Source organism: Varanus komodoensis, unplaced genomic scaffold (genome assembly GCF_004798865.1).
Source record: "Varanus komodoensis strain SLA01 unplaced genomic scaffold, ASM479886v1 scaffold1, whole genome shotgun sequence".
NCBI lineage: Eukaryota > Metazoa > Chordata > Lepidosauria > Squamata > Varanidae > Varanus > Varanus komodoensis.
Genome location: NW_025335268.1, coordinates 94,731,356 through 94,755,564, shown reverse-complemented (window position 1 = coordinate 94,755,564; position 24,209 = coordinate 94,731,356). Strand labels below are relative to the sequence as shown.

Sequence of the window (24,209 nt, the reverse complement as noted above, 5' to 3'; positions counted from 1 at the left end):
TTTTGGTTGTTCTCCAGTGCTGCTGGAGTACGACTGTGTGTTCTGGAATATTTCAAAAATAGAAACTCTGAATTGACTTGTGCTTATTTTTCTTCTTCCAGAGGAGTTGGCGGGGATTGGTTTGTCCGACCAAGAACAACAAAGATTTTACCAATTCCTTGTGTCTTGTTCCAGGTCCACTCGGTGAGCTTCCAAGACCTGTTCTGGACAGCCACCTTGTGGTTATCGGTTGAAATTGCAGCTTCTATTATGATTAGTCGCATTATTTTGCGTTCTTCTTGTTCCCATCTGTCAAGTGTAATAAGTGAATCCAGCAGCTTTGCGTAGAATTCTGAAGCGGCCCAAATAATTTGCCTGCAAGGAAGTTCAAGGGCTTCTGATGTCTTATTGATTTATTCTTTAGTTAAGGCAAGGCCTAAGAATGGCTGCGATATATTTTCAAAGCATTTTGGCAGCAATTTTAGACACCATATACTTTATGGTATAAAGTAGAAGTAGTGAACCTCTTTCAGGCCAGGGGCCAATGCAATTTGGGGGGATCTTTTCAGGGCCCTATTCCAAGGGTGGGTGGGACCAAAGGCAAAAGAAATGGGAAGAAAAATACTAACACATTTTAGTTTAAATGCTTATTGCAGACTGGGGCAAAATTCACCATCAATATCTTTTAGAAAGGGGGTGAAGTCATATGAGGAACAGCATATGGTCAGATGGAGAACCCAGATGAGCTAAATTTGGTCTTGACTTGAGCTTCTGTACCTTTCTTATAAAGTTACGGTTAAGTGCAATCTTGTGTGTGGCCTTGATAGTCAATTTGAATTACAAGGGTTTATTCAAATTTGTTTACATCTGTACTGTATGGATTCCACATATGGATTCAATTTAAAAAGTCTTCAAATATATATTTATTACATACATGCTGCTCAACAATAAAATACCTAAGAATGCAGTCTTTCTGCATGTTTAGACAGAAAAACTGGCCTATAACTCCCAGCATGCCATGGTTGGTGGGGGCATGCTGGGACTTGTAGGCTTTTCTGTTGTTGCTGCTGCTGCTGTCTAAACATGCATAGGATTGCACCTTAAAATACCAGTCAATGAGAAAAAAAATCCAATATTCACAGTTGGGCAATACCTTTATTAGGACCAACCAAAATTTTAAAAAGTGCAAATTTTAGGTTCTTCAGAACTCTTCATCAGGTTAGGAGACAGAAAAAGCAGAGGAGTATGACAGCAACGACCCACTTTTGGCACAACTGAGTTTTCGTACCCGCTCTGCTGCTTTTGGCATTGCCTAACCTAAAAGAAAGAATTCTGAAGAAGTTGATAGCTTGGGGTTTTTTGTAGAATTTTGGTTGGTCCTAATACAGGTGTTGCCCAGCTATGAATTTTGAATTTGTTTCCCATGGACATTCTTCCTGTTATCCATTTTACCTGGAGGTGTCTGGTGACTTCTATATCCTTGGGGCTTCTCATCCACTGCTGCTTTTATTTCGAGCTTTTCATCAGAGTTATCCATGAACTTTTCTGGGGGGGATGGGGTTCAGCACCGTGGATAGCGTATATAAAGCTCAAAATAAAATCTGCGATGGATAAGGGGCCCTGTGACAGAGGCGTCACCAGCCTGCAGTGCTTTCGGTTCATCCCTTCATGGAACTTCGGCCCTGGTTAGCGGAGTTCAAGGCCCTCTTGGGGCAAGAAGACTGGACCATCACTGGAGCAGATAAGCGGGGGAGGGATGCACAATCAGGTACGTCGTCCTGTGGCGAAAGCGAGTGCCTTCTCCTGGCCACGGCGCGGCCTCGGGGACTTGCAAGGGCTGCAGCGCCAGCAGCCCGAAGGGCGGGGGGGGCAGGCGGCCACCCTTCCCCGGGCTCAGGACCAGCGGCTCCCGGCCGACAGGAGGCGGAGCGTTTTGGGGACTGTGGTGCGGCGCGGTGGCCGCTTCCCGCGCTCTGATTGGCCAGACGCCGTGGGTGGGCGAGCCGGGCTGTCGCTGCGCTCGGATCGTACGCTGCGCAGCGGGCTCCGAGCACAGCCGGGTCCTTCTCCCAGGAAGTGGCGGTGGCTCCGGTGGCTCGGAGAGAGGGGTGAGGTCGGGCGAGCTCGGCAGTGGCACGTAGGCTCCGCCTTTTCTCCCTCTCCGGGATTGCGGCGGGGTGGGGGAGGGTATCCGGGGCCGGTGTGCCGCTTCCTCCTGGTCCGCCGGAGGCGGGTCTCTGCCCTACCCCGGGGAGGGAGCGCTGAGCGTAGAAGCCCCGGACTGCGGGTGGAAGAGCGGGCTGGGGGCGTCGCCAGGCTCCCTGTCTAAGTTGTGAATTGGTGTCGTTGAATTGCTTCCTGTGAGGACTGTCGTGCCGTTAACTGATTGGCAGGCAGAAATTCAGCAGGTGAATCCTTGGTGTGGACGTGAACTGATAGGGAAAGCATCACCTGCGGAATATAATTGTGCCAGGCAGGTGTTTAAAAAGGCACAGGAGCCCTTCTGGGAGGAGGAGGAGGAGGGGGAGGAGGAGGGGGAGGGTGAAGAGGAATGAGGGGATTGCTGGGAACAATCTTTTAGTCTGCTGGTAAATTTATTGTTCCTGCTCTCCACCCCCCCCCCCAGCAGTTCATAGTTCAAAGCATCTTTCCTTGCTTCTTCCTGTTTTGAATGAACTTAAGTGATCCACATAGTGGAATTTCTTATGTCGAATTAATATGTAAAATATGTCCTAGTTGCCCTCTTCACAAGTATCTGGCTTTGCCTTAGATGCACCCAACAACTTTCAGTAGTGTCGGTAGACATTCTTTAACCTCAGGATCATGTAACAGAGCAGCTTCCTCCAACCTGGTGACTCCAGATTTTCTGGCCCTACCTTCCTGCATCCTTTAGCCAGCATGGTTGAACAGGGGTACTGGAAATAGTAGTCCAGCACATCTGGAGGTCATAAGCTGGAGAAGACGATAAGGCAAACTAGTCTGTCCTTGCTTTGTCATAGTATACCCTTCTCCAGCCTGGTTCCCTCCTATCAGGTCAAGATAGCATGGCCACTGCTCAGAAATTATCGGATTTGTAGTTCAAAACATCTGCACATTTAGCAAAGGTTGGCGTAATTGTGGTTCACTCTCTTCCAACTCTCCACTTCAGTACAGGTTTATGGGCAGAGTTACTAATAGATGCATGTGACTTGATATATATGGTATAGGATTGTAGGCAGCATGCTTTCCCTGTTCTCGCCTCTTTATTGATATCTAAAGGAGAATACCATTTGTGTAGCCTTCTGGTTGTCCATGGAATGCTTGGAGATTTATTTTACAGCTTTTTGTTTCATGCAGGTTTGGGTGCTTCAGTGGGGCAGAGGTGAGACATAGGTATCTCTGTTTCTAAGACTTGCCCAGTTTTAGTGAAGGTTTTTTTTTCATGGAGTGCCTTGAGCGCAGTCAATCCTCAGAAGTTATAATTTATTATTTCTTTCAGATGGGGACAGGGACAATGGTGGGAAGATAATTGTTTGGCTTGTTTGCATCCATTGACAATTTTATGTGCAGTATGCAGCTGTCAGAGCGTGAGAGTGGAGGAGTGACAGGAGGGAATGGACGGGACAGCCCTACAGCACCTGACACCCAGCCAGTTTCACCCTCGACCCCCAAACCCCCTTCCTTGGACCTCTTCAATTTGGTAGTGTCATATAAGCAGCTGGAGCTGTACCTGGAACCATTGCAGGATATTGCTGAAGGGGTGTGGTTCCTGCTCAGGTGGGTGCTTATCTATTTAGCTACTCCATTGCAAATAAGCTAGAGACAGTTGGTTGGTTGCTGTTACTAAAGGCAGAGAAGCACAGACCCTTTGCAAGCATTGCTTTTTCTTATGGGAGGACAAGAGAAGGGAAATCTTTGTGGCCTACTACTTAGTTTTGAAGTCATGTGCCATCCCATCCCTCTGCCAAGAGATCCCAGGCTGACTACAGTGGGAACTTCAGTGGGACTTAGTAACTCAGTGTGGCTTGGTCAGTGGCCACACGTATGAAGGTTCATGGATTGCAGTGGGCATTTCTTTTCGATCTTTTCAATCCTCCTTCTGAATCTCAACCTCTCCCTTATGGGCTATGGTACTCTTTTGTCCCTCTTCCACTCTCATTAAGAGCATTAATGCAGCTAAGTCAAAGGTGGGTGTGATGCTAAATTGGCTATTGTGGGGAAGATTCTGCACATTCATATAATGGGTACCATGTTGGGGTGCCCAGACACAAAATGCTAATTCCTTGGAAGTCACGCTGATGAGGTGAAAGCAAAGTAACATGCCAAAAACCTAAGTACAAAGCTGAGATAGGGGCTGAACTCCAAGACATTAAACCACTTGCTCAACCCAAATAAAGACAGTGCTAGAGGGTAGCATATCACTTTATAATGGGCGAGTGTCATGGTTAGAGTTTTGGATGGGAAGTAGAGAGATACGGGTTCTACACCTCCTGCATTTGTGAAGTTTAGTTGATGATTCTGGGCTAGTCACTGACTCTTAGCCTAAAGTACCTCACTGGATTATTGTGAGAATAAAATGGAAAGGTGTAATAAAATGGACCATGTAAGCTGCCTTGGATTCCTTGCAAGGGGAACACAATGGGTTATAAATAAAATTATAAATCAAAATGTCAACCTTCTATTTCGTAAAACGTAATTAAAACAATTGTAAGAAATAAAATGAAAAATCACGAAGGGCCAGGAACCTGGCAGACACCAAAAGAGAGGTCCATGAGCTCTGCATTGGAAATGCCAGAGTGAAAACTTCCTCTTGGGGATGATGATAAATGTTTATTTCTGTTCCGCAGCTGGCAGATGCCACTCTGTTCCCTCCTTACCTGTCTAGGGCTCAACTTTCTGCTGCTGACTCTGAGTGAAGGTGAGGCACATAGGAACTATTGAGGCACAGTGGGGACCTGAGTGACCAATGCACTGCCTTCCAGTCATGTGTCTGAGCTGGGCAGTGGGATTAAGCCAATGTGATTTCACTGGGGGAAAACTTTAAGGATTGGCCAATACTTGCAGTGGGAGAATATTGTATTTGGCAGCAGACAGGCCTCTTGTGATGTGGTAGTTTAAGCAGTAGTAGTAAAGTTAGCCGATGATTTTATAAGCACTGCCGCTGGTCTAATCCTCCCCTGCATTCCACCTTCCTTTCTAGCTGCTTGGTATGGGCTGTTTGCCCTACTGATCTTGGTGCCTGCCATTCTGGGCTACCTACAGGAAACGTCCCGCATCCGCCTGAGTGAAGAAGAGCTGGCACGTCGGAGGTACCACAGTGTGCGGCGTGAGGATGTGAGAAAAGTTCAGCTTTCTCGAAATGAGGCTGTGGCTGAAGTGAAGGGCTTGTAAGTGCTGTTGTAGCAGCTTACAGAGGAATAGCTGTGTTGGTCTATCACAACCAAAGCAACAGAGACTTGTGGCATAAATGTTATTTATTCTAGTGTAAGCTTTTGTGGCCTATAGCCCTCTTCATCAGATATGTAGAGTGTTACCAAGAGTTATATATACAGTGTGTGTGATGGGGGATTGTAGTTTAGCAATGTTGCTATTGCTACATTAATTCTGCATTAATTTTCTTCTGACATCATTGTTTACCCACACCATATGTATGGTATATATACCTGAAATTCATGATATCATTCTGTTTCTAATGGAATGGGCTGTAGTCCATGGGAACTTATGCCCAATTAAATTTGCTAGTCTTCAAGGTGCCACAAGACTTTGTTTTAAGTGGTGTTGGGGAGAGATGGCAAAACAGGTGAATCCTGGGAACTGTTTGAAGTGTTTGCTGTTCGCTGACAGGCTTGCTTGTGCTCAAAAGTAGCTCCATAGGCTGAATCCACACTAAAGCTTTTTTAAAATTTCACACCATCTCACACACTCAGATTGGATGTGAATTACTCCCATTCCTGTGACCTTCACCTTTTGTCTGCTAGTTTTCTGATCTTTGTGACAATTTTTCTGACACTTGTGCTGTTTCTGCTTGTACACTTCCAGTGTAGACAAATGATTAACCCTAAATAGTGGGAATGGTGTAGTGTATGGAACCAGTTTTATGACCTTTCTGCATTCCCTTGACTTCTGGAATTAGTTTCCAGCCATTCCTGTCCTTCACATTTCATGACCTTAGATATATGAAAGTGACTTTCAACCATGTTTGATCAGCCATTTTTCATTTGCTTTTTTAATTTCTTGGAATAATTTGTTTGTTATGTTTTTTCCTTCATGGCTATTTCAAACTTGCACTTGCAAATTGTGGACAATAGTGCATACTGATCCATAGTTTTTCCTTCACCTGTTTATGTGTGGAGGTGCAGAGCTGTGCACAACTAGATAGTTGTTGTTCTCAAATTACAAAGGGCAGCACAGGCACTAACACCATAAGAGGTACATTATACAGGCATATTCAAGAGGTGGAAATCATGAGCTTGTGGACCCCAAACAACCCTATATATCATTACTGTTCTGCCCACAGTATGAAAGAAGTTACTGTCTAAATAGCTAAGCACAGAGGTGTGCAAGTTCACATGCATCAAACCTGAAGGGGGAGCAAAAATGGCCAGGGGATGTTCAGGTGATATCACAAATTTTCCATCTATCATGCACTTCAGCATTGCCATATGGACAAGAATTGTGCAGCCTCTACAGAGCATACATCATAGAATTGATTACCATTGTGGAAAATAGTGGGAGGTTATTACCTCGGCAGCTCTTGGAACCAATGTGTGGACAGGTTAGTTGTTGTCGAAGGTGTGTTACTTCAGTTCAGCCATTGGGGGCCTCACGTGTCCCTGCTGGTTGGACTTACGACTCGTCTTGAGCAGAGGAAGAGTTACTAAGCATTTATATGACTTTGCTGCCCGCTTCTTAAAAGAGTGCGTCCACCTTCCAGAACAGTGGATCGATTTCAATCACCAAGCAAGATGCTTTATTTTTAAATCATTGATTTCCATCAGTGTTTCCATTTGTGCAGTTATTTTGCCAAAGAAAGGTGTGTTTTCATCATTTGATAGCACTGTTAAAACACATTGATTCACAACTAAATGGAACTGTTACTTGAGATTTAGTACTTCTGTTAAGTATCAGTGAGCATGACACACTACTAGTGCATGCATTCATTTAAGCAATTATAGATTGTGATATTTTTAAAATATGTTATTAACTTAAGGCACAATCCTGTGCAAGTTTGGATAGAGAAAAGGCCTACAGTATAACTGGTTGGGATATGCTGGGAATTGGATTTTTTTACCTTTGTAAACTTGCATTCGATTGCACCATTACTGTATTACTTCAGTGTGGACGTCCAAGTGAAGATTTTACAGTTCTAGTTTTAGAATTTGGAAATATTCTGTGCCAAAATGTAATGGTTACTGATCATATCAGTATTTGGTCAGGTCAACTGCTTTATTGGATGTGTGTGAATTTAGAAATTGGGCAGAAATTGGCTGTAATAGGAAAAAGCTATAGCGATATGAAAGCAAACTTCTTGTTCCTCATCCTCTATCCAGAGCTGATTGTGCTGCTAGTCATTTTGCTAATGTTTTGTACAGGGTATCAAAACTTGATATCTGACTATCCATAGATCATAAGATTGACAGAGTAGCTAAATGCGTTCCAGATCATTTTCCCCTCTAGAAAATGAAACTAAATCTAAAAGTTTAAATTATGTTGCATGCTCATTCAGTAGGACACAATCCAATGGGGTTGCTGTAATCTGCAAAAATATAGAACCATGAACATTCTATTCAGGGCAAGAGGAGCACAGAGAACATTATTTATCATATTTATATTCTGCCTTTTTTCCTTCCAAGGAACTCAAAGCTGCTTACATAATTTTCTTCCTCCTCTCAGTCTTATTCTCACAATAGACCTGTGAGGTAGGTTGGGCTGAGAGTCTGTGACTGGCCCAAAGTCACTCAGTGAGCTCCATGGCTGAGTGGAGACTAGAACCCAATTGCCTGAGTCTCATTCCTGTGCCTTTATCCACAACACCACATGGGCTTCCTTTGCTTCCCCTCTCCTCCTGCCCTGCAAATCTCCTAGGTGGCTGTTTTCAGCTGTTTGGCTATGGCTGTAGAACCTCAGATGGAGAGGAGCCTCGTGTCCTGCTAGGTAGGATATGTCATGTCCTGGCAGGCTTGGTCTCCTACACTCTCCACCCCCAAGAATGCCTGCTCCTTTTATGAGGTCATTCTTATGACCGTGGAGAAGCAGCCACTGCAGTTCTTTCCACACTGGCTTTAAGGATGGTTAGAGCGATCCCCACTTCTGAGCTCAGATCTCTTTCCCAAACTTGGGTCTGGGAATCCAAAGCATCCTCCAGATCCTCTGGCCCTTAAGATGCTGCTTGGGGCCATAGGATCTCTATCCTACCTTTCTGGTTCAGGAGAGTTTGTAACAGTTTAAATCTGGCATAGTTTATAACAATTTAAAACTGTAAGATTGTATACAGTACAAGCAGGAACTCAGGGCCAAAGGCTAAATTGGACCCTTCCCATACAGCCATGCTCCCTGCCTTGGCCCTATCCCATTTCTTCCAGCCATTGAACATTTGGTGGTTTTCCAGCTTTTGTGCAATTTTTCTGTCCTATTCTGGCAGTTACAACTTTAAGGAACAGTGTGGTGGTATTTTCGCCCTGCCTCTTACCCTTAGCTTCACCAACCACTGAATGGGGCCCCTGAAAGCCTCTCTGTTATGGAATTCAGCCTTTGGGAAAAGAAATTCTGTACCCCGCTTTAAAAACAATACACAGTCCAGGTGAACAATACATAGTCCAGGTGAGCCCTCTTGAGCTCCCAGTGTCTTTGAACTGCTGTAGTGCAGCCTGCATGAGGCTGTCTTTTGTAAAGTGTTTGGGAACTTCAGTTGGTCCAAAATGCTGTAGCCGTTCTATGGACAGGCTGGTTATGGGGTGTGTGGGAGTCCCTTGTTGTAACAGCTTTACTAGCTACCTATCCACTTTTGGATATTATTCCAACTGTGGCTAGTAAACCCTACAGCAGGGGTGGGCAGCTTGTAGACCAAAACACCTGGAAGGCTATAGCTTCCACTTCAGGTGAGGCTGTTGCCTTTGTTTTGCTATCAATGGGGGCATGAGGAACTGATTGAAGTGGCTGCTATCTCTTTTCAGTCTGATCCAACTGGAAGCCCTCCTGAGCCGGCTATGCGGAGGCTGTGAGGCAGTCTACCGCGTCCTCTATTGGGAGAACCCTTCGCTGTCCTCACAGTGAGTCTGGCCTGGGGAGCTCTTCTTGGAAGCTGAAGCATTGCTTGCACTGGGGCCGCTGGAGGCAGCAGCCAAGGCCTTGCTGCTTTGCAGGGGTGGGAACATTGCTGCCACTCTGAGCACTTTACAGATGAGCTGGCTCCCTGCTTTCCCCTGATACTGGAAGGCTTATAATGCAGTCAGAGTGGCTGGGGTTCAGGGGGATGCTGCCCGGTCACATTGGCACAGCAAGTGGTTTCAGGGCCGGGTATCAGGTGGCAGGTAAGCTTGGAGTTAGGATTTGGTGTACAGGAGGGAGGGTAGTCCAGACAAGCCCAAGTTGCTTCCTGAGCTCTTGTTTGGATTCCCAAGTGTGCCATTCCCCTGTGCTCTTTTCCCACCCTCTGCTCAGGTTTTATGGGATGCTGATGGGGTCAGTTTGTGCCCTTTATCTGCTGCCTTTGTGTTGGGTCTTCGTTCTTCTCAACAATGCACTCTTCCTGGGTAATGTGGCCTTTTATCGAGGTAAGAGATTATACTTCTCCCAGGAGCTGATCTGTCCCATTGGAATTCTGGGAGAGAAAACTGGAGTGGCTGGAGATAATCTTTTACTTATCCCTTTTTCGACTTGATGTTTCAAATGGAACTGGTGTAAGTGGTAGGTGTGTGATGCTGATTGCAAATGTTGATGAAGGAGGTAGAATTGCATTTCTTTTCTTTTGCCCCAGTCCCAAAAATACTTCAGTGTAATGGGATCCAAATAATAACTCCATTCTCTAGGTATAACTCTGGTACTTGACATGGAACACCTCTTTCATTGCAAAATGTCACAGTGGGAAGCAGTGACAGAACTGTGGTCCCTCACAAGGGGCAGCATAAAGAGCCATTGACTGTTTAGCTGAAGGTGATTTGTGGGCATTTGCTCTCCCTGCTGCATGAAATGCACACTTCTTCTCACAGATGTGGAATGGCTGCAAAGAGGGACGAATCTTTTCAGAATACAACTTTCCCCCCAATATCCATTTCGAGTGAGGGCAATGCTTCCTCACTCTGAATTGATTTTGAAAGGTTACTGAATCAGCAGTCACGGGGCTATGAATAGTGTGGGGCTATCAATAAGGTTATTCAGCTTTTTTCAGCTTTGTGGGGCATGTGTGAAAATTAGAACTCCTCCATTCCCATGTGAAGTAGAGTGCTGAATTTCCTGAGAACAGCCACGCTTCATGGTGGGACAAATGTTCAATAGAAAACCAGCTTGCGGGGGCTGAACATTTGGCTTATTGTTGGTAAATAGCAGCAAAGAGGTGCAAAAGAAAGTAAGTTTGCAGGAGTTCATGGAATATTTCAGGCTCTGAGCTTTTGTGCTTTAAAAAATGTACTGGAGGCTATTTGCCACAGCACTCAATACATTTATACTGGGTTTAGACAATACAGGAACCTGTGCTCATTGTGGGTTGAACCCCTGACTATTGCTTGTCATTTTGTTTGAACCTGGTCTTAATTTTTCCCCTGCTTAGTAGGTGAGTGGGTGATTATAGGTCTAATGAATGCAGCCAGGGAGTCGGGTGTGTTAGCATGCTGTAGGGGTTCATGCCAGGCTACCTTTGTTCTGTATGTCTTTGTTCTAAACTTGGGCAGTAGTTACTGTTCTGTGAGCATCTACTTCCTGGGTACTTGGGTTGGACTTGGGCTTGAATAATGGCATGTCATTCTTGTGGTGCCAAAAGCTTGGGCTGTCTGCTGGAAGGCTTTCCTGGGATATTTGGGAGTATCTGGCCATTGCCTGCTCTTTCCCCAGTGCTGCTGGTGCTGAAGTCTGCCGTTGAGCAACGCTTGGGCCTAAGGCCCATTGCTAAGGATCCAGAGCCTGTTGAGCTGGATGCTGGAGAAACGGGGGCTGGAACCCTGCCAGACCAGACACCGACACCCACTAGTATGGAGGTGAGACATGGAGGGAGTACTGGTGGGGTAGAGGAAGCCTTGGATTTGCAATTCTCCCTTCCAAGCAATTGTAGATAAAAGATTTTATGCAGACATCAGGGCAGCTTACTTCTGTCTTTTTCCAATGCCTGTGGATGCTCATAGTTCAACCAGCAGGGTGGCTTTTGGAGTTTTTTCTTGACCTGCAGCCATGGGCACAGAACACAAGCGTGCATGTCAGTTCTACTTTCTGTACAGATGCCTTAAGTCAGCTTTCCTTGACCCAGGGCCTTCTTGACGTGTTGGACCACAGCTCTTATTATCCTCAGCTGTGCAGCAGTAGCTGTATTTTACAAAGTAAGCTCAAGATGGGCGAATGGGAGAAGCTTTCTTCTTTCCTTGTCCTTCCTACTTTCCACATGTCTGGGCCTTAGGAAGAAGGCTTGCTGGAGTGCCTCTTCAGCCTTCTGTTGAAAGGTGTGGCCTCAGGTAGGCCATGCATCGTCACGGAATTTGTGTCTGTCGTCTGACTTAATTCCTTCAGTTGCTGCTTGAAGTGTAGTAACCTTTTCAACACAGTCTGAAGTCTCCCCTTCTCTTCCTCTCTTAACACTGCACACTGTCTTTGGTGCCTGTCCCTGCAAAGGTTGTTCCTTTCTGCTGCTCCCCGAGATGCATCAGGACTTGAACCCCAATAATTTCTCGTGTTGTTTGGGGCCTTGCATACAAGCTGCCTTGACGGTAACCATCAAGCGGTAACCATCAAGCGACAGGAACTTCCTTGTGCTCTTGCATCCAAGTAGGAATGGGCAGGGCCCATCCTGGCTTCACTGTCACTCTCTCATGTGCTCATATCTCCTTTGCCCCCTTCGATTTATGAATTCCATTGTGTGGTTTCCTTGCAGGATCTGACCCCTGGCAGTGTGGAAGAAGCAGAGGAGGCTGAGCCTGATGATGAGTTCAAGGATGCCATTGAGGTCTGTGCTGGGGTTCGATAAGGCTGTGTTGCTGGGCTAGAAGGGGAAGAAGGCACCCTTCATCCTTCCACTGAGAGGAGTGGTAGGCGGCCAGGGAGAGCCAGTGTCTCTGATGCAGTCAGCATCTCAGTTTGGGGAACAGAGATGAGGGGCACTTTAGAATGCTGCAGGGAATGTGTGCCCCCCCCCCCCCAGATCTTGTTGGACCACATCTGCCACCAACCAGTGGAAAAGGCTGGGCTGGCTAGGGTCGATGGAATGTGCCGTCCAACAAAATCTGGAGGGCCACTCATCCCCCATGCCTGCAGGCTCTGTTCATGGTGAAGGGCATGCCATAAAAGTTGGCATGGGCTGGGTTCAACTGCTTTCTCTCTTCTGGCCGTCATCTCTCGTCTTTTCTTCTTGCTGCGGGAGTAGGAGACCCAGCTGCTCGTAATGGTGAGTGCAAAGGCCAGGCTGCCCACTGTCAAGCCAGCTCCAGCTTTGATTCCCATCCCTTGTGCAAAGCCAGTGTCTCTGAATGTAGCCTTCACTGCATTCGTTGCCCAGATCCTGCCCCAGTTCCTTGTTTAGACTGGAAGCTCAGCTGCGACCCTTCCACTGGGGCTCAGCATTTTGCCACCTGGCATCTTTTCTCAAGGCTGGCCTGGCTTCTTCATGTCTTCAGAGCCGTGTCTCTGCCTGATGCCTTCCAGCAGGCTGTAATCCTCCTGCCTCAGAGTATTCCATAGATGTTGTGTATGTATTGTCACCACCTTCCTAAGTTTTCCTTTCCATGGTCCCCAGGAGGATGACGATATCTCCCAGTGCTCGGGAGAATTTGACCTGGGGCTTCCTGACAATCCCTTTATGAGCAGGAACGAGGTGCTGCGCAGCAGGGTGTCGCGGCTGACGGAGCGCCTGCGCAAGCGCTACCCAACCAACAATCTTGGTACTGGATTGGGAGGTGGGGTGTGGAAGTGTCGGGGGGGGGGAGGAGGAGGAGGAGGAGGAGGAGGAGGATGGGATGCATCTTGCTGGGACAGCAGAGGGAGAGTGTGGGAAAGCCTTCCCCACACTGGTGGTCTCCAGATGTTTTGGACCTCAGCTCCCTCCAGCTTCAACCAGCATGGCCATTTATTTATGTATTTAAAACTTTTATATGCTGTCCCTTATGCGTGGCATATTGGGACAGCTCACAATCAATAAAATTAAATACCTTAAAAACAATCTAACAATAAATAACATATAACCAATAAAACACGACTGTAGCATTAAAATACTAATTTTTAAAATAATGGTTAAATAAAAAGGTTTTGACCTGGCGCCAAAAAGAGTATAAGCTCGACACCAGGCGAATTAGTTAGGAATGCTTGGGAGTTGTAGTCTGAAACCTCTTGAGAGCTCCAGTTAAAGTTTGGTCGAATGCGAGGGCTTCTGCGTAATAGTTGCTAGAGAGAGGGGAGGGCTGGATGTAGGATGGGCCTTGTGTTAACAAAATGCTATTTTGTGTATACTTGGTGCTTTAAAAATACTGGGGGCAAGAACACTTTTCATTTCTGGAATGGGGAAATTCTTCTGACCCAAGGGCTATTTTATCTTCCACTTTCCTGAAATTTAGCATAGGTCAGACCCTCTCCAGAATTGCTACCAAGATCCAGAGCAATGACAGAAAAGTCACAATTTTGCTGTCAAACAAAGCACCTGTCCTAAACCAAAAAGGTGTTGTACAAAACAACCAGACATTGCAATGTTGATTTAAAACAAGGAGTGTGTCCCTTGAATACATTGTTTGACAATGAAAGTATGGCTTTATTGCTGTCGTTGCTGTGCATATTTAGTGTTGTGGGGTAGGGGGAGTTCTGCAAAAAGAAAGAAAAGGCCAGCAGGCTGAATGTAGAAGGTGGCCTGTTTACTGTACATCCCTGGCCAAAGAGATCCTTTTACAGGGGAGAATCAGCAAGCAAGATTGGGTGAAGCCATCATGCTGACTCCCTTTCCTTTAAAAATGCCTGCTCCACCCCATATTTGTATTAGTTTTGCATGCATGGATTTATGGCTGTCTACTTGCCAAGGGAGGGTGTAGTTCTGCCCTAGGGCTGCTGGAAGGTGGAGGAGAGACTTGCCTAAGGCCACCCAGCGAGGCTGAGTAAGGACGACTTCCTAGTCCAAATCTAACACTTGATCCCTTGTACTGCACTGGTTCATCCTGAGCTTTTTCAGACGATGGAATTTTCCACCCAGTGCCAAATTCCGTGTTTATGTGGGAAATGCACACCTCTGCTCCTGGCATGAGGCTGCAGAATGGTCGCTTGCTGTCTTCTTGGGCTTTTTGCTGCCCTCTCCAAACCTCTCTGAATGCACCAAGTTCTGCAGAGAACCTTCCCACTGAGTTTTCGGGGCACATGCGGACCGCTGGGTGGGTCTCCCGGACAGCTCATAGGACCACAGGTCATGATGGTGCAGCTGGCAGGGGGGAGTGGAAGGAAAGGGAGGGCCACAGGTCTGTGGCGCTTGGAGAAAGCAGGGGAAAAAGACCTGCCAGGTTTGATCTTCATGTCTGCCGTCTCTCATCTTTCACAGGGAGTTGTGCAAGCTGTTCAGCCACCTTCTCTGTGTTGAAGAAGAGGGTGAGTGCCTGACCCAGCAAACCCCAGCCCACCAGCAGCCTCTGGTACCTGCCCTGTGGGTTTCAGGCTGATCACTTCAGCCCGGTGACCTGTATTTCTAAGCCCTTGCATAAACTCCTGCAGTACAGAAACACAGAAGAGAGTGGTGATGGACTGGAAGGAAGGCAACTGTGAGCACCTGAAAGGCGCTATTCATGTGCCCTCTCTTGTGCCACTTGTCGTCTTGGCTCCAGTGCTGGTGCTGGGAAAGGAGAGAGCTGGAAGAACAGCTCCTAGCACTTGGTGCAGCTTTTCCTCTCCCACTCCACCTTTCTGGTCTGCAGACTGGGCATTCCTCCTGATCCTTTTCTGTGGCTCCTAGAACCAACTGGCATGGTGCGAGGGATCTGTGATTAAAATGCCTGTTTTTAAAAAGAAGGTAACCATAGCTCTAGCCCCCATCCAGATCATTTGCCCCTCCTGAAATGCCACCCCACCCACCAGCTGGGTATTGTGTGGATCCCTGCACATTTTTCCCTTTCAGGGCAAATGGCATTTGGGGTGAAAGTGATCCTTCTCTTTGCACCCCAGTCCAGCAGAAGCCCATTCTGTGGCTGCAGTCAACTTCTTTTTTAAAGCAGGGGGTGCTAATCACGTATCCCCTGTGCCATGTCGCACCCTTAGGCGAAGAGCAAAGGAGGCCTGGTCAGCCCGGCGTGTTTTGGGGTGGGGGGCAAAATGGCATATCATGGGATGTCTTCCTTGAGCCTCCTCTTGCAGCTCTCTCTCCTGGTTCCTCCCTTCAGCGGAGCTGCAGTAACTGTGGGAACAGTTTTTGCTCCAGATGTTGCTCCTTCAAAGTTCCGAAGAGCTGCATGGGGGCCACAGGTGAGTGTCGCAGAGGCGAGCAATGTGTGAGCAGGAGATCTTGTGCCTGTGTGTGAGGGAGAGAATGAGGCAAGGCAGGTGGCTGTAATCCTGTCTCCTGCTAGTTTGTGTCAAGTGGGGAAAGGGCAGAGCAGGGGTGCCCAACCTTTCCAGGCAGACAGGTTCATTTGGAGCTTCGAGGGAGTGCCGTAGGAACGCTCACAAAGGGATTGCTGTGGGCGTGAGCGTTCCCATCGCTGCCATGGTGGGTCTGGCCAGTCATGCAACATTCACTTCCCAGAAGGCAAAACTGGCGAAAGAAAAAGAACATGCTGAAGAGCTGCAGTAGGAAAGAGAGGCAGGGTCTGAGCTCCTAAAAAATATTACTCTTTGATCCCAAATACAGGGGCTCAGGAGGACAGCAGCATGCAAACCTCCCAGTATTTGAGATTGCAGGAAATTTTAAAACATAGCATTAAAGAATCAGGAGGGACAGGGAGCCTGGTAGACACCACGTGGGGTGTCTGTGGGCCCTGTGTTGGAGAATCCCAGCAAATAATGGAGGGAGGTTTTGTGTTTCAGTCCCAGTTCCCGAGGGCAAAACTTGTCCTCCTCCTTGGCAGGATTTGAGGGTGGGGACCTGCACGATTCTTGGTAGGCTCCGAATCTCTGACTGCTGCTTTCTCCTGCAGCCCCTGATGCCCAGCGGGAGACGGTCTTTGTGTGTGGGCAGTGTAACCAAGCCCTCGTCAAGTGAGCAGCCACTTCGGAGTCCTGCCCCTGCTGGATCCACTGTGCACCTTATGCTGTACTTGCTGACTCTGGCGGACGGGGTGGGGGAGGGCTAAGCATCAGCTTTGTGCTCGGAATTGGAGGGGCCAGCGCATCTGACCAGCCGTGCCCTGTGTGCTCCCCTCCCTTTGTCGCAAGCAGCTCGGGAGATGTCCTGCACTCGCTGCATAGGATTTTCTTTATGCACTAGGTGACTGTAGGCTTCTCCCCTCCCTCCTCAGCTGGGGTCCTTTGCTTAGTTGGAGCCCTGAATTTTCCCTGGTCGTCCACACAGGAGGGCAGCCATCCTCCTTTTGCAGGGTCACTCGGGACTGCCAGGCATCTCTCTTTCACTCCTATGGGAGATGCCAGTTCTGTACCTGTTCTGTATTTAGTTTTGAAGTGGAGGCTGGTTCTTCCTTCAGATGGCAGCTGCAGTTGGCTCTGCCAAGAGTAGGCTCTACGGAGTCAAGAAGGCAAACTCTGTTGGTCCAACCTGGGGCCGAGCAGCTGGACCTGCTTTTTCTCCCTCTGCCAGGTATGGATTGCACCTCCTTTCTCCACCTCCCTGCCATTGAGTTTGCTCTTTTTAGATAGCCTCTATCCAAAACTCCACAGTCTCATCTGGCCTGATACTGGGAGTCTTGTGCTCTTTTTCCTGGCAGAGTTGGAGGGCACAGATGGAGCTCTTATTTTTCTCCAGGCTCAGAGGGAAGTGTGGGGACTTCTGCCACCAGTGGTGGGGTCCTTCCTCTCTGAGAGTGGAGCATTTTGTTGGACTGTTGCTGCCTTCTTAGCAGAGTAATAGCTGTCTTACAATAAATAGCAGCTTGGAAAATGGAGCTCACACTGTGGTGTCTGAAATAGCTTTTGGGGTGGTGAGTGGGACTGGGAAGAGGGGCACTTGATATGCATAGAGATGTCTGAGAACAAGCCTGGAGGTGCTCTCATGAGATGAACACTGGAACCTGAAATGCAAGTCAGAGGATAAGGCAGGAGCATCCAACTTCAGTTCAGCTTACCTGGGAATCCAGTCCAGCTGTCTAGGGTGCCCCAGGTTGCCACCCCCCTTTTCCCTGGCCCCAGTCCCTTTCAGCCACTGACCACCAACTGTTTGGCAGTTTCCTGGCCTTTGTGCATTGTATTCCTGTATAGTAAAAGGTTGAAATGCCTTTCTTAAGACCTAGTTACTGGCAGTCAGAGCTTTACACTAAAATAGGCTAGCATTTTTGCTTTCAGCCATTCCAACCAGTAGAATACAGCCCCCTGGAGAGCATCTCAAAACTTGAATTCAGCCCTCAGGCTGAAGGAGGTTTGATTCCCTTGGGATAAGCAAATGTGCAAGAGGGAGATTGGGGGCCATTGTTGATAACACTCTGGGGGATTCCAGGCAAGGCTCTCACTATGCAATCACTCTGCCTCATTCACAGGATTTTACCAGTGGGCCAGATTTCATTGTCTTCCATTTGTATCTCCCCCATGTTTTTAGTACCTCTTCTGTCAAGGAATAAAAGACAGAATAGCTGCCAAAGGCCTCCTCCAGATTTTTAGTGCAAAGGGCTCTCCTCCTGGAAGTGTGGAGAAATACAGCTGGGCTGCACCGCCCTGAGGCAAGTGGGATGTGACATGGAACATGGAGAGCTGTAGCAGAGCCATGCCTGTTTGCACAGGAAGCTGCCCTCTGGCCTGCGGGCAACATGCCAGATGCAGTGAGTGGGGAGCTGTGCTAGCAGTGCATGGCAAGGCATTTCTCACCTTCAGGAACACAAGGATGCAGGTACTACATCAGGTGAGAACAAAAGCCACTCCCTGAGACTGCATATAATTTAAGCTGAAGGCACTGATGATGTGTGAGGTGGCTGCTAGCTTAAATGGCCTCAAAAGGGGTTTGGGCAAATTCACAGAGGAAGGTTGATGGCAGCCTTTGTCAACCTGATGCCCTCTAGCTGTGCTGCACTATAACTCCCGGCATCCCCCAGCCAGCTGGCTCGGCGATGGTGGAGTTGTACTACAGCAGATCTGGAGGGCACCAAGTTGGGGAAGGCTGGCATATGGCCATTTGGCTTTGACAAGCAAAGAGGAGCTTGCTGTTCTGTATATGCTGTGGCCAAAATGCTGGTGGTTAATGCCATCGCGTTTGTCTCTTTCCAAAGGTCTCTAGTTCACCAGTACCAGAGATAAAACAGGAGACTAGTCCAGGCCTCATTTTAAAATATGAGGGGAACCGTATCTAAATCTTCCTAATAGAAGCTAAAACTATTAGAACGAAAGATACACATGGTGAGCACCAGTAGAACTTTTGGGACTTTAAAAGAAGAACTTTTGGGAACTTCCTGTTTTTCTTTGAGGAAAAGAGAATTCCAAAAGCAACTAAGCTCTTCTGTGCCTCAGAGGGAACAAGTTTGTCAAGTAAGCCCACCTGTAGCATTTCAGTAAGGCTTTTGTTTGGGAAATTCGGAAGAGTGAACAGCCATCCTTTCATTCCTCATTCCCACAAATGCCTAAACACCCATCCAACTTATAATTTATTTGACCTTTAAAAAAGCTGAATAGTATGTTCTTCTCTGAAGAGGACTGTCAAGAAAGGCAAATGCAGACCTGCTCTGTAGGCTGCCCTTCCATTTATCTACAGCTTTTACTCCTTTGCTAACTAAAGTTCGTATATTTTGGTTTTGGAGTAAGCAAATGTTTAAGTATATGATCAGTTTAAATATCTGTTGCAGTGGTGAGGTGAGAATTACTCTAAAGTTTAAAGCAGACTAATAGGAAAACAAAAATGGCCACAACGTGTTTAATTTATAGAAACGAACTGGGGAGGGGTATCTTCAGCAGTGCTACAGTTAGGTAATTTTAATTGTCTTATTGGGGGAATCCCTTTTAAAGGGAAATATGTATTACTTCCCTTACTTTAAGATGCAGTATGCTACCCTGTGTCTGGCAGCCTTCCTGCTCTTTCTGCTGTGTGGAGTCCATGCCTTGTGCCTCTAAGTCCTGCTCTGAAGCTGCCACTGGTCTTCGCTTGTTAGAAGGCGGCTCTGACTTCAGTTGTTTGATTAGCAATAGCTTTTCCAGGAACGCTGAAATATGTCTTGATGGAATTCTTGAAGCCCCACGTTCTTTACGGGCACTCGCAAAGCTTGCATTCACAAATCAGTGCTTGTTTGCATATTTATTGGATCTGTAAACGGCACCCAATCGTTCCACACAGGACCCCCTGGGCAGTTCTAGCCTGCTGAAGCACATTGCCACTCTGAGTGTGCAGATGCTGTTCTGGCAGAAGGCTATAGTCTTTCTCTAAACCAAGGGTGCTTTTGATGGGACTTTTATGGGGCCATCATCCTGCCTCAAGATGATGTGTGGAGACAGTGACATGTTCAGCTCGTAACATTCACTTGTTTCCCCATTAATCTTGCCTTTTCTATTACTGCTTGCACAAGTTCTCATTTGTAGCAGTAGCACTAAGGAACTTTCCAGCTAGAAGCATCCTGTGAGCACAATTAGATTGACTGTGTCATCGGTGCTTGGAATCTCCCCAGCCTGGAGGCTTCTAAGACTCCTGTGCCCGGCCAGCCCGAAGGAGCAGTGGTGGTGATCTTCACCTCTCCATCCTCTGACATTGGCAATTTTTGCTAGATGAGCCAAAAAGCTTTGAGGGGGAGAGAAAGAAGCTGGAAGAGGATCAAGATATCTTGGCCTTCCTAGTTTCCTCCTGTCCCCACCACTGGCCTCCCCCTTCCCTCCTCTGAGATTGCTTTTCTGACTCCAGAGGCCAGCGGTCAGGCACTGTCTGCAACCTAAGAGGGGTTTTTCTGAGCAACCCTGTGGTCACTGGGAGGTCTCACACGGTCCATAGGGTTGTTCTGGAAGGGACTAAAGCAGCTTTAGGTCTTGATTTGATCCACAGCCAAAGCATGGGGGAAACGTCTGAGAGTGATTCTAATGTTATCTAGAACTATTCTTCTAGATTCAAGGCTAACCAAACCGGAGTGTCCTCTTTCTCAGCTGCCTCAGTGATTGCTCCTTGATCTGGTCACATGGTTTTCCTGACCAAGGAAGAACCACAAGCTCTTCCCCACAGTGGGGCCACTTGCTGCAGGATTGCTACCAGTGTTTGGACTGTGGTTACCCTGCTTGAGTGTCCAGGGTAAGGCAAAGGGAAGAAGTAGAGAGACTATTTTGCCACTTTTTAGAGAACTGGGGAGTGTTTTAAAGTGATCCATGAAGCAGTGCTAAGAGCACATTCTCTTGTGGACACTTTTGAATATTAAGCTGTGGCACAGATTTGTTTTCCCTCCGGCTACTGTTCTCTATCGTTACCCATAAGGAAGAATGCTTCCCTTATCTAAGCAGGATGCGGCACTGGCAGACTCCCCAGCACCATGTCACTACTTGCTTGTGTTTGAAACTTGGGCAGAAATGTCACCCATGATTTATTTGAATCTAGCATGAAACGGACCATCCTTGGCAAACTGACACAGTCATGGTGCTCGGAAGTAACCTTAGAGAAAAGGTCAGGTTCCATCACAAGATGTAAGGAGGAAGGAGTGCAGAAAGAAAGAACAAGGCTGCCTTGTTAGCTAAAGTTCGCATAATGTTCCCTTTGCTCAGAGCAGCCTTTCCCAACCTAACGCCCTCCAGACATACTTGGACTGCAGCTTCCATCATGTCCTGCTGGCTGAGGATGATGGGGGTCCTCATCCAAATGCATCTGGCTGGTGCCACATTGGGGAAGGCTAGTTTGCAATCTCATCCCCCATGGTTGTCTTCTAGTACATAAAGCAAGTTTCAAGACCCTACAGCTTATTCATATAGCATAAATATTAACTTCATGTAGCTCAGGTGTGATGCACAAATGCTTTAAATTTTGTTCGATCGGGTTGCAACTTGCAGCCTTTGCAGTTATTGCAACCACCCTGAGAACTCAGTCATGAAAGCTCTTGGTGACTTTGGGCCAGTTACAGACACTCTACCTTGTCTACCTCAGGCTGATTGTTGCAAGGACAAAATGAAGAGGAGGAGAACCTTGTAAACTGCCCTGGATTCCTTTTGAGAGGAAGAAAGGCAGGGTATACATGTTATGTTACAGTAATAATAACCACCAAACATGTATATCATACGATCTTGAAAGAAGCAGGAGATTGTTGCTGTCTCCCCCACAGCCCCACTGTAGCAACTCATTGGAAATGCAAAAAGGTAAAATTTACTCTTGTGCAATGACAGGTTCCCCGTAGTAAGACGAGTACTACACTTGGCAGCCTGCATCCTTCCTGTCCCCCTTGGTAAACAAGCGCGAGGCAGATTTCTCGATATTGCTGTTTACCAGGAGCTGAGCTGTTAGTGTAGCTGGTGCATCGTGCAGGTAGCATCCTCTTCGTTCAAGAACGGTTCAAGCAGGAGCCCAAAATAGCAGCAGAGTTAAATCAATATTAAAAGTGATCTCATTACAGCCTCTGGCTGCTAATTAGCCTTCTGCAAGGAACAGGCTACTTAAGAATTGCTGTCTGAGTTGGTAATAAAGTCACAGTTGATTTGTAAATTAATCAAGCCTTTGTACACACACAGCATTTTTTCACCATTTCCGCAGTTGTTCATGCAGTGTGACATTTTAAACTTGACCGAATGGCCATTTTCTTACAGAATGGTGCCTATCAGCATGACTGCATCACCGGTGATTGATCTGTGGTTTCCTGTGTATTGCCAGTTCTTGCCACATTCTCCAGCTAGAATAACCAAAGCCCATTTTTCTCTGTTGTCCACTGTAGTGTGATTGCAGATGTAAAGAAGTGCTGTGGGCCAAGCTCAGGGGCCACAGTGCTGTTGTGGGGAAAGCTGACGAAAGCACGAGTTGTATGGACATCACTGACTTCTGGCAGGCTCTTAGGCAAGACAGTCTCAAAGACCCTTGCTTCCTGAGCGCGTCTTCCTTCTCACCATCACTGTTGCCTCCTCCTCCTCCTCCTCGTTGCAACCTGCCTGCTTGCCAGGCAGAGAAATGGTGGCAGGTACAAGCAGAGAAAGTGGGCAGTGGCCAGCACTCCACTATGAAACAGCCACCATTCTCTGTGCCAGAGAGAGGGGCAGATGAATAAACAGGTTGCAGTGGTGGAGAGAAAGGAACGAATGCAGAGGGCTTTTGCCAGCGGGGCCACTGTTGGGCTAGCAGCTCCTCAGCAGGTGCCTGATGGTGCTAGTCCAGTCAGTCCATGCCTGTGGCCCTGGGCAAAGTGAAGGGGGAGCCCAGATTAGTGCTGCGGTGAAATGAGCTGCTGCATTACTGTGGGTTTTAGTGTATTTCCTTTGTGACTCATTAGTATTTTTGCATGAAAAAGATGTTGCTTTAAAATTAAATTTTGAATGACAGTTAATTCAATAAGCTCAGTCATGTTTATTTTTTCTTGAATCTAAAAGTATCCACAACTAATGACATCAAGAGAGGCTCAAATAAAAGCTTAAATTTTCAGGCAACGTTAAGCCAGACAAACTTGCTTGAAACCTCCCCCAGAGCTCAGCTTGCTCCTGCAAAGCCCATTGGAGTTGACGAGCAGGGGCAGAGGTAGGAAAGCAACCAAAAAGATGAAGTCCTGCATTCACAGTGCAAGGCTGCGATGATCAGAGTCATATTAGTAACACTCTCAGCACAATAATGATGATAGGATTCAGTATCCAGCATGATACTCACCCTAAATAAATCTAGCAGAGTAGTAGAATATAACTCAAAATAAGGTTGTCCAGGCAGTTTCCTCCCATTGAAATCAGTGGGGCAAGTTAGCTATATCAAGTCCAATTGATTTTGGTGGGAGCTAAGTGCAAGTAACTTAAGTCTTGATCCAAGCCAGTAAGCAGGGAAAAAATCCAGTTTCTTATGAAGGTTTGATTAACAATGCAATGATAAACATGCTTATTCAGAACTTAATCCCATGGAGCTCAGTGGGGCTTACATTCGGGTAAGTGGGTTGGGGAGTGCATCCCAAGCTGGGAATGCCATGCAGATATTACATTCCAGTGCTCTAGCTTTACTCCAAGAAAGTTAATAAAGTGATTTTTTAAAAAGAGCAAAAGCAAGAGCCAGCAACAAGGTTAAGCTAGCAGGTTGCTTTATATGAGTCAGACAATTGGTCCATCCAGCTGACCAGTTCTGAGAAGACTGACTGGAAGCAGCTCTCCCAGATTTGGACAGGTGGCTTCCCCACCCTACCTGGAGATGATGGGGATTTAACTTGGGACTTCCTGCTTACAAAGCAAGTCCATGTGCACATTCCCAAGATGAATAAAGGGACAAGAGAAGCCTGAGAGAAGCTTAGGAGAAATAGAGCCATCCTAGAAGTGAGGAAAGAAATCAACCATACATGATGGTGAATGGTACAAAGGCTAGGTGATTATTTATTTGGGTGGATATCAGAACACTGAATATCCTTTTTTAAAATCATGACAACTCTACTTGCTTTGTATTATATTTAAGGTAAGAAAAGGGAATGAATGATGGATGGCTGCATCCCCAGGTTTGATGGTTTATTAAAAGTCTGGGGAAGCTCCAAGTGGCACAGTAAAGGGATGACTTAGGATACTACGCCTTTGAATCTAGGTTACTAAAAGACTAGTTCCATGTCATTTGGAAAACATTATAACATGGTAAGCAGCTTTTTTCCTAGCTCAATTTCCAAATGAGCAATGCAACACGTTTGACCAAAAGTCAAAGCACTTTTAACCAGTTCCTGTAGTCAGCTAGATGGATGTGGGAAATATTTTTGCTGCAGATCACACACGGACTTTGGAGTTCTTCTGATGGTCAAGCAGTGGTAGATCTGGAATTGCCATGTTCAGAGGGTACCTGAGCCTCAAAGTGATGATGTGCAGGTGTCATGATCAAAATGTAAAGATCA

The 24,209-nt window shown here is 46.9% G+C and overlaps 1 protein-coding gene across 2 annotated transcripts; it reads left to right on the top strand.

Moving 5' to 3' along the window:
- The first annotated feature begins 2,035 nt into the window (after window positions 1-2,035).
- Window positions 2,036-17,171, top strand: ZFYVE27 (zinc finger FYVE-type containing 27). 2 transcript variants are annotated; one of them, XM_044436528.1, is made up of 12 exons: window positions 2,036-2,087; window positions 3,529-3,735; window positions 4,806-4,876; window positions 5,159-5,345; window positions 9,132-9,227; window positions 9,619-9,731; window positions 11,005-11,147; window positions 12,032-12,103; window positions 12,890-13,034; window positions 14,666-14,712; window positions 15,498-15,579; window positions 16,251-17,171. In XM_044436528.1, the coding sequence occupies exons 2-12, from the start codon at window positions 3,530-3,532 to the stop codon at window positions 16,313-16,315; spliced, it is 1,227 nt and encodes a 408-aa protein (XP_044292463.1). In that variant the 5' UTR covers window positions 2,036-2,087; window position 3,529; the 3' UTR covers window positions 16,316-17,171. The 2 variants fall into 2 exon arrangements, with proteins under 2 accessions (XP_044292463.1, XP_044292455.1); XM_044436520.1 differs by lacking the exon at window positions 2,036-2,087 and adding an exon at window positions 2,227-2,387.
- Window positions 17,172-24,209: the final 7,038 nt, after the last annotated feature.

Excerpts from the sequence above, each read along its gene's own strand:
- ZFYVE27 (XM_044436528.1), top strand. The coding sequence starts at position 3,530 with ATGCAGCTGTCAGAGCGTGAGAGTGGAGGAGTGACAGGAGGGAATGGA. Across the intron at positions 9,228-9,618 it reads AACCCTTCGCTGTCCTCACA|GTTTTATGGGATGCTGATGG; the intron begins GTGAGTCTGGCC and ends CCCTCTGCTCAG. Across the intron at positions 14,713-15,497 it reads TCTCTGTGTTGAAGAAGAGG|CGGAGCTGCAGTAACTGTGG; the intron begins GTGAGTGCCTGA and ends TCCTCCCTTCAG.